This window comes from Maylandia zebra, linkage group LG19, assembly GCF_041146795.1.
Source record: "Maylandia zebra isolate NMK-2024a linkage group LG19, Mzebra_GT3a, whole genome shotgun sequence".
Lineage (NCBI taxonomy): Eukaryota > Metazoa > Chordata > Actinopteri > Cichliformes > Cichlidae > Maylandia > Maylandia zebra.
The window spans coordinates 4,805,255-4,818,578 of NC_135185.1; the positions used below are offsets into that span (position 1 = coordinate 4,805,255).

The 13,324-nt window shown below is 42.3% G+C and overlaps 1 protein-coding gene across 1 annotated transcript in view; it reads right to left on the reverse strand.

The window, feature by feature from the left end:
* akap6 (A kinase (PRKA) anchor protein 6) overlaps window positions 1–13,324 on the reverse strand; it is a 236,893-nt gene that overhangs the window by 7,113 nt on the left and 216,456 nt on the right. Inside the window, exons 20-22 of the mRNA XM_004554667.3 lie at window positions 7,385–10,282; window positions 5,293–6,576; window positions 267–353 (exon numbers count right to left, since the gene is read on the reverse strand). Coding sequence (XP_004554724.1) covers window positions 267–353; window positions 5,293–6,576; window positions 7,385–10,282 — 4,269 coding nt within the window. The remainder of the gene's footprint in view (window positions 1–266; window positions 354–5,292; window positions 6,577–7,384; window positions 10,283–13,324) is intronic.

Sequence of the window (13,324 nt, forward strand, 5' to 3'; positions counted from 1 at the left end):
ATATAGCACATTTCATTATAATTTAAATCAGGTATACAAAAATTCACCATACAAGACATTATCATAACAGCCTTTGTTTTGGCTTCTGCCTTTCTGTGATTGACTCTGTAGGCAGTGACAGCAATACATAATACAGGAGTAGAGCACTGCCAAATCCAATAATCACACAATATCCCTAGTCTAAATGTGTCCAGTGATGGATAGATAAATGATGGTGAAAATGCTGTAACACCATATGTGACTTCTTTTCCCGTGTCTTAACCTACCCTGATGGTACCCGTCCTGTAGGTGGGCTGTCTCACTGAGGCTTGGCTCCGCCCCTGGGCTGTCCTGGCACTTAACTGAGAGCTCCCCTAATAGAGAAAAAGAGAAACAGAGCGTTGTGGAAAAATTAGGAACATTGAAACAAATACCTAAATCAAATTAAAGAACAAAGTAGATAAAGAGAGGAAGAAAAGATGGGAAAAATTGTTCAGTCATTTTTGTTTCATTGTTTCAACAGTGAGAAAGAGACGGTAGGGAGTTGCGATGTATGGCTAAAAAGTGAGTAAAGAGAGAGACAAACGAGAAGGGAGAGAAGAATAAATCAAAACAGCATTATCAGCCTGAAATGTTGTTTGTCTTTGTTTCCTAATCGGCTTGCACTTTCTTTGAGCCCAAACTGATGAAAAGTTACAAATTAAAACAATGAGCATCAGGCCGAAAACAATTCTCTCCCCCACTTCACTACGCTCTCTTAATTGGTTTGCAACTAATCGCTTTGTAATACTTGGGTAGCTATTATCCCTCCACATACTTATAACAATACCAGGAAGTCATGCACACAAACACAGATACACATATGCATACAGTTCCGCTTACATAAGCTAGCAGAGGCGCATCTACCCCCACTTTTGCTTTTTCTTTCCTTCATCTGTTTGCTGCTATTTTAATAAATGAAAAACTAATGAGAACGCTAAACCAGGACAAAACGGCTGCTGCAGGTCTGGTGATTCTGTTAACAACTGAGAAAAATAAATATTCAAAAACACAAAAGGAAAGCTACAATCAAATAGTTTTATAATCAACAAAGAAAGCAAAAGTTAAATAATGAAAAATACTGAGAATAAATCTCACAAACTAATAATTATATCCATGAAAAACTAATATAAATCATTTTAATGTAATATTTCTGACAAAAAATGAAAAATTCCTTAGTTTTTGTTCTTCTTTTAGTACCTTTTTCAAAGTAGTTGGCCTGCTGTGCTACATCTCTTTTAGATATTTGTGCATTTGATTTGGTAAAGGTCACAGTACTGCCAGATTTGCATGTTGAATTCCCACTGTAATTGCCCAAAGCCCTACTTCACTTTCATTTCAGCTGTTAATTAAGTCACATTTCCATAATAAAAAGAAGTAAGTTGGCTAATTACTATAGGGATCTGACACAAACAAGTAAACGCCTCTGTCTCTGATCTCCTAAAGGGTGATTTTCCAGCCATTATTGTCAGGAAAGCTGTAAAAGACAAAACTTAAACTCATTGTTACAGAGATTTAAACTTAATGCTAACAAAGCATGCCAAATGTTTGGAAGAATGTTGATACTCGGTTAAATATGGTGGTGCTGGAAGCTAGAAGCAATATGGACTATTGGGAAGGTTAGCTGTTAATTTGTTTGCTACCAGTTTCAGACAGTATAAAAGCTTAACATAGCTACTGCTATTAAGACTTGAGTTGAGTCTTTCTACCATTGCCAGATTAGTTGCCAAAACTAAACCAGACTAAACTAAAATAACGGGTGTAATGAGAAGGATGGGGCCTGACTGTGAATCTGCACGCTCATTTTCTAATGACTACTGATTAACCAGTCATTAGCCAATGAGAGATAATCCTCTTTTTTGACACACTGTATGACTAAGACTTATTTTTTTACTCAGCATGATGTACCATGAGAGAATGCATGAATTCAGAAAGCAAGCATTCACAGAGAGCATGTCAGAAAGCTGTTTTCCTTCCTTCGTCCTACTTCCATACTTCTATTTATCAGAAGTCTTCTTGCAACCACAACCATCTCCATCTGGCAGCCTTCAGAAAAATTCTTTTTAGGCATTTCCACATTAGATTCATTTTACAACCAAGAGCAATGCCAGTGTTTTATTCTGTCTTGCTCCCAGTCAGCTCACCTACAAGTTAAAAAGCTAGCTAACTGGAATTCATGCTAAAGACATATACAGGGAGTGCAGAATTATTAGGCAAATGAGTATTTAGTCCACATCATCCTCTTTATGCATATTGTCTTACTCCAAGCTGTATAGGCTCGAAAGCCTACTACCAATTAAGCATATTAGGTGATGTGCATCTCTGTGATGAGAAGGGGTGTGGTCTAATGACATCAACACCCTATATCAGGTGTGCATAATTATTAGGCAACGTCCTTTCCTTTGGCAAAATGGGTCAAAAGAAGGACTTGACAGGCTCAGAAAAGTCAAAAATGGTGAGATATCTTGCAGAGGGATGCAGCAGTCTCAAAATTGCAAAGCTTCTGAAGCGTGATCATCGAACAATCAAGCGTTTCATTCAAAATAGTCAACAGGGTCGCAAGAAGCGTGTGGAAAAACCAAGGCGCAAAATAACTGCCCATGAACTGAGAAAAGTCAAGCGTGCAGCTGCTAAGATGCCACTTGCCACCAGTTTGGCCATATTTCAGAGCTGCAACATCACTGGAGTGCCCAAAAGCACAAGGTGTGCAATACTCAGACATGGCCAAGGTAAGAAAGGCTGAAAGACGACCACCACTGAACAAGACACACAAGCTGAAACGTCAAGACTGGGCCAAGAAATATCTCAAGACTGGTTTTTCTAAGGTTTTATGGACTGATGAAATGAGAGTGAGTCTTGATGGGCCAGATGGATGGGCCCGTGGCGGGATTGGTAAAGGGCAGAGAGCTCCAGTCCGACTCAGACGCCAGCAAGGTGGAGGTGGAGTACTGGTTTGGGCTGGTATCATCAAAGATGAGCTTGTGGGGCCTTTTCGGGTTGAGGATGGAGTCAAGCTCAACTCCCAGTCCTACTGCCAGTTTCTGGAAGATACCTTCTTCAAGCAGTGGTACAGGAAGAAGTCTGCATCCTTCAAGAAAAACATGATTTTCATGCAGGACAATGCTCCATCACACGCGTCCAAGTACTCCACAGCGTGGCTGGCAAGAAAGGGTATAAAAGAAGAAAAACTAATGACATGGCCTCCTTGTTCACCTGATCTGAACCCCATTGAGAACCTGTGGTCCATCATCAAATGTGAGATTTACAAGGAGGGAAAACAGTACACCTCTCTGAACAGTGTCTGGGAGGCTGTGGTTGCTGCTGCACGCAATGTTGATGGTGAACAGATCAAAACACTGACAGAATCCATGGATGGCAGGCTTTTGAGCGTCCTTGCAAAGAAAGGTGGCTATATTGGTCGCTGATTTGTTTTTGTTTTGTTTTTGAATGTCAGAAATGTATATTTGTGAATGTGGAGATGTTATATTGGTGTCACTGGTAAAAATAAATAATTGAAATGGGTATATATTTGTTTTTTGTTAAGTTGCCTAATAATTATGCACAGTAATAGTCACCTGCACACACAGATATCCCCCTAAAATAGCTAAAACTAAAAAAAAAACTAAAAACTACTTCCAAAAACATTCAGCTTTGATATTAATGAGTTTTTTGGGTTCATTGAGAACATGGTTGTTGTTCAATAATACAATTATTCCTCAAAAATACAACTTGCCTAATAATTCTGCACTCCCTGTACACTCGAGGTTTCCTTGGGTTCAATACTGTGACACACTGTGACACGATCTCTTTCCGAACTCATCACGTGCGGAAGCCTGGTTATAGCCTCTTGGTATCATAGTTTAATGCACTGATTAAGTTCAAGCATCATTTTTCACTATACAAAATTAATTTAGTCACAGTGTGTATTTTCCCCTAAACCACAACCTTTTCCAGTTCTAAACAAGTAGCACTGATGCCTAAACCTAAAGAGTGCGTAAAAGCAAGACCAAAAAGGCAGTGAAGTGAAAAACCCAAACCTAGGAAACCGTGATCTTTTGCTTAACAGATTTGCAACTTACACCAACTGTCCTGCCTCCTTAGAAGAAAAAGCTGTAATGGAAGTTTTTTCTCAAACAGGACCAGTACTGGGTGTGTGTATGGTGTATGGTGTGTATGGTGCACCAGTATACTGGGTGTTTACTGGTGCCTCGAGGCACCAGTAGTGGTGACTACGTGCAGGATACAGAAACGATTGCATGAAAACCAACTACAAACTAGTTTAAAAATGAAACAAACTCTTCAGCTGGCTGTTGTTCTTTTAAAAAGCGACAACGCTGATAAAGAGGGGAACTAGCAAGGTTGCAGAGACGGTAAAAAGAAAATCGCGAACTCATTTGCATAAAGAAATAGAAGACTTAAAAAGAGCACAAACAGGCTAATTCAGCGATGAAATGAATTGAATGATCACTGCGGGAAAGGAAAGCTCTTAGCTGATGAATCCTAATGAAATCTGACTGATAGTAATTATGCTGATGTTGTTCTGTGGACCTTAACCTTTTAACTAAAAAACTGAGAAGTCTGCAAATCCCCCTTCCATTAACGCCAGAGGGAAGAGAGAAGGATGAAGCAGGGGAGCAGAGAGGATAAGAAGAAGCGCTAAGAGCAGAAGGCATAGAGGAGGGGAAGACAGGAAAGATATTTGCAGGAGGAAAGGAAGAACAAATGAAGAGAGAAAGGAGAACAGGGGATGGAGGACAGGTGAGAAGGTGAGGAAGATGGCGAGAAAAGGATAACTGGGAGAGAGGGAACATGGAAGAAGAAAACACAAGAGAATGGGGGAGGATAACATAGGTGGAAATGAAGTGCACTGGAGAGGAGATGAGCATTGGATGAGAAATAACAAATAGAAATAGAGTACAGAAAGATTAAGTGAAAAAAACTAAAAGAAAGGTGTGGAAAGAAGTGTAGCAAAAAAGAAAGCAGGCAAAAAAAAGGAAAAGAATGCAAATACGAGTGTGTAGTGAAGAAAAGTAAGAGGAAGGATAAGGAGGATAAAGGGAAAAGGGAGGAGGAGAGGGCAGGTCACACATATCAACACCTGGCATGTCTGTCCAGCCTCAGAAATGGAAATGAAAGAAACACATACTGGCCTCATTACATTCATGCCCATTGAGGGGCTTGGACTAATACTTGGAGTAGAGAGGTAAAGTCAAGTATCAAGGCCCCGTATAATGTCCTGAGATAGCACATCAGGCTAATACATGGAGCACTAACCTGCTTCGCTGTCGCAGTCTTCGCTTCCTGCTGCGAGCTCCTCCGTCCTCTCCTCCCCTTCTCCTCTGACTTCACCCACTGAGTATCCACCTCCCCTTGCCTCTCCCCCTCTCCCCTATCTGCTTCTCTCATCGCCAAGCAGTTAATTTTGGGATTAATACGCGTGGCGGTGGTGGCTGGCTCTTTTGAGGGATTTGTAGCGGAGCTGCAGACACTTATCTTGGTCATTACGGCGCCCATATTGGATTCAAGCGTTTTAGTATCTGCCAAACATTCGGCTGCGGAGGAGTCTATCGGGGCGACACGCGCCCGGGGATTAAGATAAGGAGGCCCCTCATTACGACTTCTCTCCTCCTGCGGCGTGCTGACACTCGCAGCGGCCGCGACTTCTCCTCCAGCAACATCACAGAGGAGGTACGGGTGCTCACCTCGTTTCTCTTCCTCTGTGCCGGAGGACACAGGAAGAGGAAGAAGAGAGGAAAGGTAGTCTTTTGGTTTGGAGCCAGGCCCCTGGAGGGAGGTGGCGTCGCTTGTTGAGGGTGGGGAGGTGGAACATGAGCTGTAACAAGGCTCCAGGAAAGTAGAGGAAGAGCTCTGTGTGTCCTCTGCTGGACTTGTTCTTTGGAAATATAGTTGATCCTGGTTTTTCGCCAGTACTGTCTGCTTAGAGAGAGACAGGTAACCCAGACTGTCATCTGCTGGAGAATTGGGCCCGTCGTCGGACGTAGACTGAAAATTGTTGTTTAAGCAAGACAGCGAAGGTACGCTGTCATTCATTTCATAGCCAAATGACAGGGGGGACTCAAAATTCTCCTTCAGAAAGAAGTGCCATGGTTTCTTGGTGAGAACCATGCTGTAGCAGAGAGGCGGGCCTAGATAAACCTCCTCTGTACAGGCTTCAAACAGAGTCACCTCTTCCCTGATGTCAGGGCTGGGGGGCAGAGACAGAGAGGGGTTAGTTTGCTCTTCATGGGTACCATCAGCAGCACAGTAAGTTTCACTGTCAGCAGACTTTAGATCAAGAGCGCAGACTTTGTTTTTGGTTCCGAGGCCGGGAGACGCTGAAATTTGCTGTCTGGTGCTTGTGAACAGCTCAGGGCTCGGGCTGTGGAGGCCTTGCGTTGGCGTGACGTATGACGGGATGCTGTAGGGTGCTGGGGTGGAGCTCTTGTCCTCTGTGCACTGACTGACCTCGCCGCAGTCGCTGTCATGGGAAGAGAGAGACAGGTAGGAGTAGAAGTCTCCCTTCTTAAGGTGGAGGGGCCTGTGGGAGTGTTCGAGCACCTGAAGGGAGAGGAAGGAGAAGTTTTTGTGTTGCCTTTTGTTGTCTGCTCGTAAGGTTTGGAATTAAGGATAAAATGTGCTTCACTTATAGTAGAGCTCTGTCAGCTGACTGTATGAGTTCCTTTTGTTTAAATGATGCTGACTTGGTTTAAAATTTTATTTGATTGTGGGCAAAAATGATAACAAATAGAATCAACTGCTAAATATTCATTTAGATTCTGAACACGAAGGATAGAAATAAGAATAACCTTTAGCGCTTTTATCAATAGCATCTTATTTGTTTTGAAATGACTTTTTTGTAATGTTATTTTGTATTATTTCTAATTTAAGATACCTACCATAATTACTAAACCATCAAATCTTGATTTACATATTCATATTTTACACTCAGGCACTTTTTGCATGGGGGGAAGTAAAACTTTTCTGCCTGATTTCTTTTTTCCTTTCAGAAATAACATGAAGACTGAAAACTGATTAGCTTTTAGATTACTTCACTTGCAAAAGATACCAAAGAAATTAGTCATTAAATCTGAAAAGTTATGATCTGTGATGCGATTTATTGAATTAGTCCAATTCAGTGAACCAATCGACTGAGATAACTTTTGATACTTTTGGATTAATTTGTCCAACAAATATACAGAATATACAAAGTCAAACAGGACCTCGGATGCTCCAGCTCAGAAATAATTTGATTCGTTTAGTGTTAAAGTTTTCAGCCACACCAAATAATTTTTGAGTTCTGTTTGAAATCGTTTTTATTTTCATGTTGCAGTGCAATATGTGCATATGCCTATCATTAATACTCTACCTTGTCTCTGATCTGTGCTAATGATGCAGAACCTTGGTCTGGAATGGACCCATTGGTCTCAGTCTGGCTCGGTTCCTCAGTCTGGTTCTCTTTGCTTTTCAGGGCCAGTGAGGTCATGTCAATAATCTCCATCACAAAATCATGCACGTTCTCCTTCTTGCTTTCTTCTATACAAGGTGGATGGAGGGAAGAGGGGCAGGGAAGGTGCTTGCAGCAGGAGGAGTGAGAGTTGTGCCCTTTTTTGGGGAGCAAGGACGAATCTTTGTCTCTGACTTCCCTCCTCGTCTCCTCTGTCACAAAAGATGAGAATCTGAACTTTTCCTGAATGGTGATGGCCTTCCTTCTGCTGGCTACCGACCTGCTGTTGTGCAAAGCATCGTGGGATTTGCAGTCCTCCACTGGGGAGAGGGATGGAGGAGAAGGGAGGGAGGAGCTGTGGCAGGGCAACTCTCCCCGAAGCTGTCCCACCAAAGAGGAAGCACGTTTGGATGGGAAAGGGAGCAGCTCACAGGATGGGGACTCCTTTGTCTCGCTTGATTCTGTTATCACTACCAAGTTGCTAATATCTTGAACCAGCTCTCCTGTTTTGGCAAACACGTACGAATCCCTTAGAGACTCTCCGTTCTTGGTGAACATGCTGGACTCCTCTCGGAGGAGCTCATCATCTTCATCCCTCCCTTTTAGACAGCTCTGGTCCACATTTCCATTCTCCACATCATCCACAAACTGGCTAATGTAGCTTCTTGTTGCGTTCCTCCTATTCTCCTCCTCCTCCTCCTCCTCCATTCCCTTCTTGCCTGTTTTTACTTTATTGTTGCCACCATCACTGTTGGCATCTAATAATTTTGAAGCTGAGTGGTTTAAAAAACACTCCTTAATCTGAGGGGACAGGTTGGCTCCACACTGAAGCTCATCATGGAGGCCTGTTTCTGTTTTAGAGAAAGAGGAAGTGGAGGCACGAGGAGATCGGATCCAATTTTGGAGCTCTCTTTTCATGTACTCAAGCCCCAGCACATAAGAGCCCTCCATTTCTTCTTCATCATCATCCTCAACATCCTCGTGACCTGAGGATGCGCCACTCAGCCGCTCTCCTTCTTCATCCTCTTCGTCCCGAACGCCGAGCTCCTCCTCTGTGAGGGTGAGCGTGGAGGAAGACAGGAGGTCGCTGTCATCCTCATCTTCATCCGTGCAGGCTGATGTGCAAGAGACGTTCACAACCATGCTCAAACTGGTTGCGTCGGCTTCATCCAGGCCTTGTGCTCCTCTGCTCCTACCGTGGCAGCGCTTCCTAGAAGAGTTTGCATTGGGTGCCACTGTGGGATCCAGCAAGAGGTGCCTCTGATTTCTGAGCATGACAAAATCTTCAGAGCCTAGCGATGAGTCCTCAGTGCTACTCAGCTCTGTTAGGGATGCTGTTGCTGAACTCTCGTTGATCAGCGATGGAGGTCCTTTCCACAAAGAGCATGAAATCCCAGATAGCGGGGCGTGTCGACCACCGAGAGAGGGGGAGGCAGGGAGGGGGCTCCTCTGCGGGGAGCTGCCCCGAAGCGTCATGTCAGAAACACTCCGGGTCATTTTTGCCCCAAGAGGACTCTGGATGTTCTCCAGACGTTTCAAGAGATCAAGGGTTCTTCGGCTCAGCTCTCCAGGGGACGGTTCCCCTTGCACAGTTTCAGTGTTGTTTTCTTTTCTTTGTTGGCCTCCATCATATCCACTTCTCTGCTCCTTCTCCAGCTCTCCGAGACTGGCAAGGCTACCTCCAGTTCCTTCATCAATACTGCGAAATGGGACTAGGCCAGTCTCCAGAGAGGCGCTACGATGCAGTGGGTCTTTGGAGGGGAATAACTCCACACCTGGAGCCAGAAGGGACTCTAGAGAGGAGCCCTGAGATAAAACTGGACTTGATGCCCGGCGGCTGAGGACAGGAGGAGTTTCCAAACCATGGTACTGTTGAGTGGTGAAGTCAGCGAGATCACTGTGGGACAAGAAAGACTTTGAGAAGTCAACAGCAAGTCCCCCCACCTCAAAATCAGAGTCAGAATCCGCAGGTGTCAGGATGCCACGTCCGTTAATTAGGATTTCAACAGCCTCTCCACCTCCCCTCCTGTGTCTCCTCTTCTTCTCCTCCTCTCTGTTTCTTTTGGTTTCGCTCCTCCTCGACCTCTTCTCCTGCTCACTTTCCTCCTCCTCTTCTTTACCCACACCTTTTTCCTCTCCTGGGATTTCAAAGTTGGCTATTGTTGTCTCTGTGTCTCCTGTGTCACTAACAATCCCGCTTTCGCACTCAGACCGACGACTGTTTGAGGACTGGCCGCTCCCTCTTCCACCCTCACTCTCTCCATCTCGGCATCTTCTTGACATCAAACCTCCCAGGAGATCTGGGAGGGATTCGATGGAAGAGAAGGAGGAATCCTTACTCAAGCTCTTCTGCAGCACTTGCTGTTTCCTTTTTCCTGACTTGGTTTTTTGCAATAAGGATGAAGTGTGAGGAAACTGAGGCTGTCTGTATAATTCAATATTGTGGAGGCTATATACTTGGTAGACATTATTGTTGTTAGGGGGTGAGGTTTGGGAGGTCATATTGTGCTGAACCTCCACTGATGATCCACCTCTAGTATTCGACATAATCTCAGTACACTCAGTAGCGGGGACAGGTGTTCTACTCGTGTCAGGGGGGTTTTCATTGGGCAGAACAGCTTCAGAAGGCAGATTTGGTTCTGTGGGGAGGTTTTGTGTAAGGTCAGGTTCTGGTATAGCTTGTGGCTCTGCTTCTGTGATTGTCATATCTGTTTCATCCCATTCCCATGAATCATCCTGCACTGGTGCTACTGGACCAGCTGACACTGGGCTGATTTGGTGAAGGTCCACCAAACCTGGTTCCAAAAAGTTCCCAGGAACCTGCAGACAAAATGAAAGGAAACACAAGACAACATTTGTAACTGGTCAGTGAGGTTTTAGAGAAATTCACTCAGATGCAGAAATCAAGAAGCTGTGTTATGTTTCTTAATAAAGTTCGCAATCAGACACAACATACAACATGATGGAGAAAGGAAAACAAACAAGTAACTTAGTCCAAAGACAACAACCAAAAAGCCAGGCAAATAAGGAAAATAAGAAACACGTGTACTCAATTAAACCCCCAAACAATGGAGGGGAAATATTTCAAATTATAGAATTTTATTCATGCCAAATATATCATTGCATCAGTGTTTTCACAGCTCAAATACAGGAAGGCAACAAATCCATTTTGAACTTCTGAAAACTCATCCTGCCCTTAACACTCAATTTCAGACAACTCTTTGCTCTGTGTGATGACACAGAGAAGGGTACCCCGAATACGGGCATCTCAAGCACACAGCTTTGGCTGTGAGCACAGCAGCCGCACTCACCTGCTGTTCAAAGCTTATTTACAAGGTGCAACCAATCAGAAGAAATGTGGCTTAAAAGGAAGGATTAACATGTGAGGTTTTATACATTTACTCCCTTACATGGATAAAAATGTAATTTTAAAGGTAGAATCTCCTAGTTTCTGAAAATACGCATAGCTAAAATACCATAAGTGGTTCTCCAGTGACCTTGTTGGTGTTAAAAGGTTAAATAAATCTTAACACATAAAAATGAATAAAAGACTGTTTCATTAATCGTTTGATGCTGTGAACTCCATCTTCAGAATGTTGGGTTTTTTGCAATTACTGAGTCCTAAATCCATGAACTTGGCGCAAATGTCATTTAACCTGTGGAGCACTCGCCCCGATTACATGTTGTTTTAATAACACCTAGGAAATTTCAAAGAGAGCTTAAAGACATACAGTGTTGCTTTCCTTTAAGAAAAGGGGTTCTCAGTTATGATTCAAAGCACATAAATGTTTTAAGTTGTGCTATCAAACACGATGGGAATATAAGTCGTGTCATTTTGGATGTTGTATCTTGTTTTGGCACAAAACTCTTTAAAAAGACGCGTCGCTAATCCCGCGTCCCTCCTGAGAACGCCGTCTCGACTCAGGCCTCTGCTTGAAAGAGACACACTGACACTCTGACAGAACATGTTCTGTGATCATTTTAAAAAAAAAAGAAAGAAGAGTGAAATCAGCCCACCCCAAAGCAATTGCTCATAAATCTCAACACAAATTATTCCACTCTGGAACAAAGCGATGAATTATTCAAAAACGACTTCTGAGAGAAAGAGCACCAGGCTGAAAACCCCAAAGTAAATACGTAATCAAAAGCCTTCAGAAAGCTCGGCTGTCTAAAAATATGCTTAGACACAGGAATTCTTCTCTTCCACAGACATAATTATACAAATTGCTCCGCGTCTCGTTAACAAGAGAGGGGGGTAATTCGTATTAGCCATTCATAGCCTATTAATCTAATAAACTAGTTGGCTCTGCGTGCGTGTGCGAGTGAGTGTGTGTGGATATGTCTCTGTATAATGAATTTCTATTAGATTTGTGTTTATTCCCCTTGTGCTGATAAGGGAGATGGGGGTAATGACTGAACTGGGTTTTGCCACTGTAGACGCATTCAAAAACACATTCAGCGCTGAGAGGAAAGGCTATCAATCAGCCTAATCCAATCAAATCGGGGATTTGATGACCCACGAAAACCTTGTACATAATTTATATCTGTAATTCATCTCATTTCTATAATTTTACAACAGTTTATAGCTGGATTGTGGGTATTTATATGACCACAGACAGAGGAGCGTGGGGACTATCGGTGTCCAGCACTCACAGTATCCTTAAAAACATATTTCTTAAAGCAGCAAATGACTGTAAAGTGTTGCTGGGAACCTGGCAGAGTGAGAGATTGCAAACCAAGCATCAATAACCAGTCAAACTTTGGTAGTTATTTACACAAATACTTGCACAACATGACAAGGTTGTCCTCTTTAATCGCTCCCATTTCTCATGACTTGTATTTTCAGCTCAGTTCAGATTTAGTTTCAACATTTAGTTTTTGGCTACTTGTCTGTTTTAATACTATATGTGTGCTGTTTCTCAGGAGCAAAATGTAAGTTCAGAAACTGTATTACAATAAAAACACTGTCCCATCTACAACAAAGCCAAGACACCAAATTGCCAGAGGCTAAAACTGAAGACATTTTCTGTACATTTCTATTTTATTTTTATTAATTTTGGAAGTAAAAAAAAAGTAAGTAAGTTCTGTTTGTTATTATTTATTCAAAAAGATTTTAATTTTATGCTACATATGTGTGTCAGACTGAATCTTTTCACAAATTTACCCAATCAAAATGTATTTATTTCCTCATCTTTCTTCTTATATTAGTATTTGTCAAGCTGTATTTGAATTATACACACAACAGCTAATTTTCACAGGAAATATTCTCCTCTTATATTCATCAAGGTCATTTTAGCTTTAAAAACGAAAAGGGTAAAGCAAATAAAAATAACACTGGATAATGTCCAAAATGAAATGACATGAAACATATTCAGAGGTGAAAACAATGACAGACTTGTAAACAAACCCAATGAAATGGATGCAAATACATCCAGGCAACACTAAGCTTAAGCCTAAACAAATCAATACACTACCACACCACAAAACTTTGAAGCTGTATAATCACATAAATTAAGATGTGCTTGTATTCAGTCTAAAGGCCAAATATGACAAACATCATACCGACCATTATTTTTTTCTACCTGTACGAATAAAAAATAAGACTTGAAATGATGACATCAATAAAATAAATAAAATAAAAACTAGTTACTACAAACTGACCGGTTTTTCAGCATTCCTTCCTGTGATTATATTTACATGAACACGATCAAACTGTTTACTGATGTAATTGTTGCCAGTGTTCAATATGTGTGTGTGTTGTGTTTTTCGGGGTGAAAACAGCAAACTTTTTCCCATTAGCTCTAGTTTGACTGCTCCCATTTGTTAGCATAGCATCTGCTGGAAGGCCCAAGGAGAGTAGAG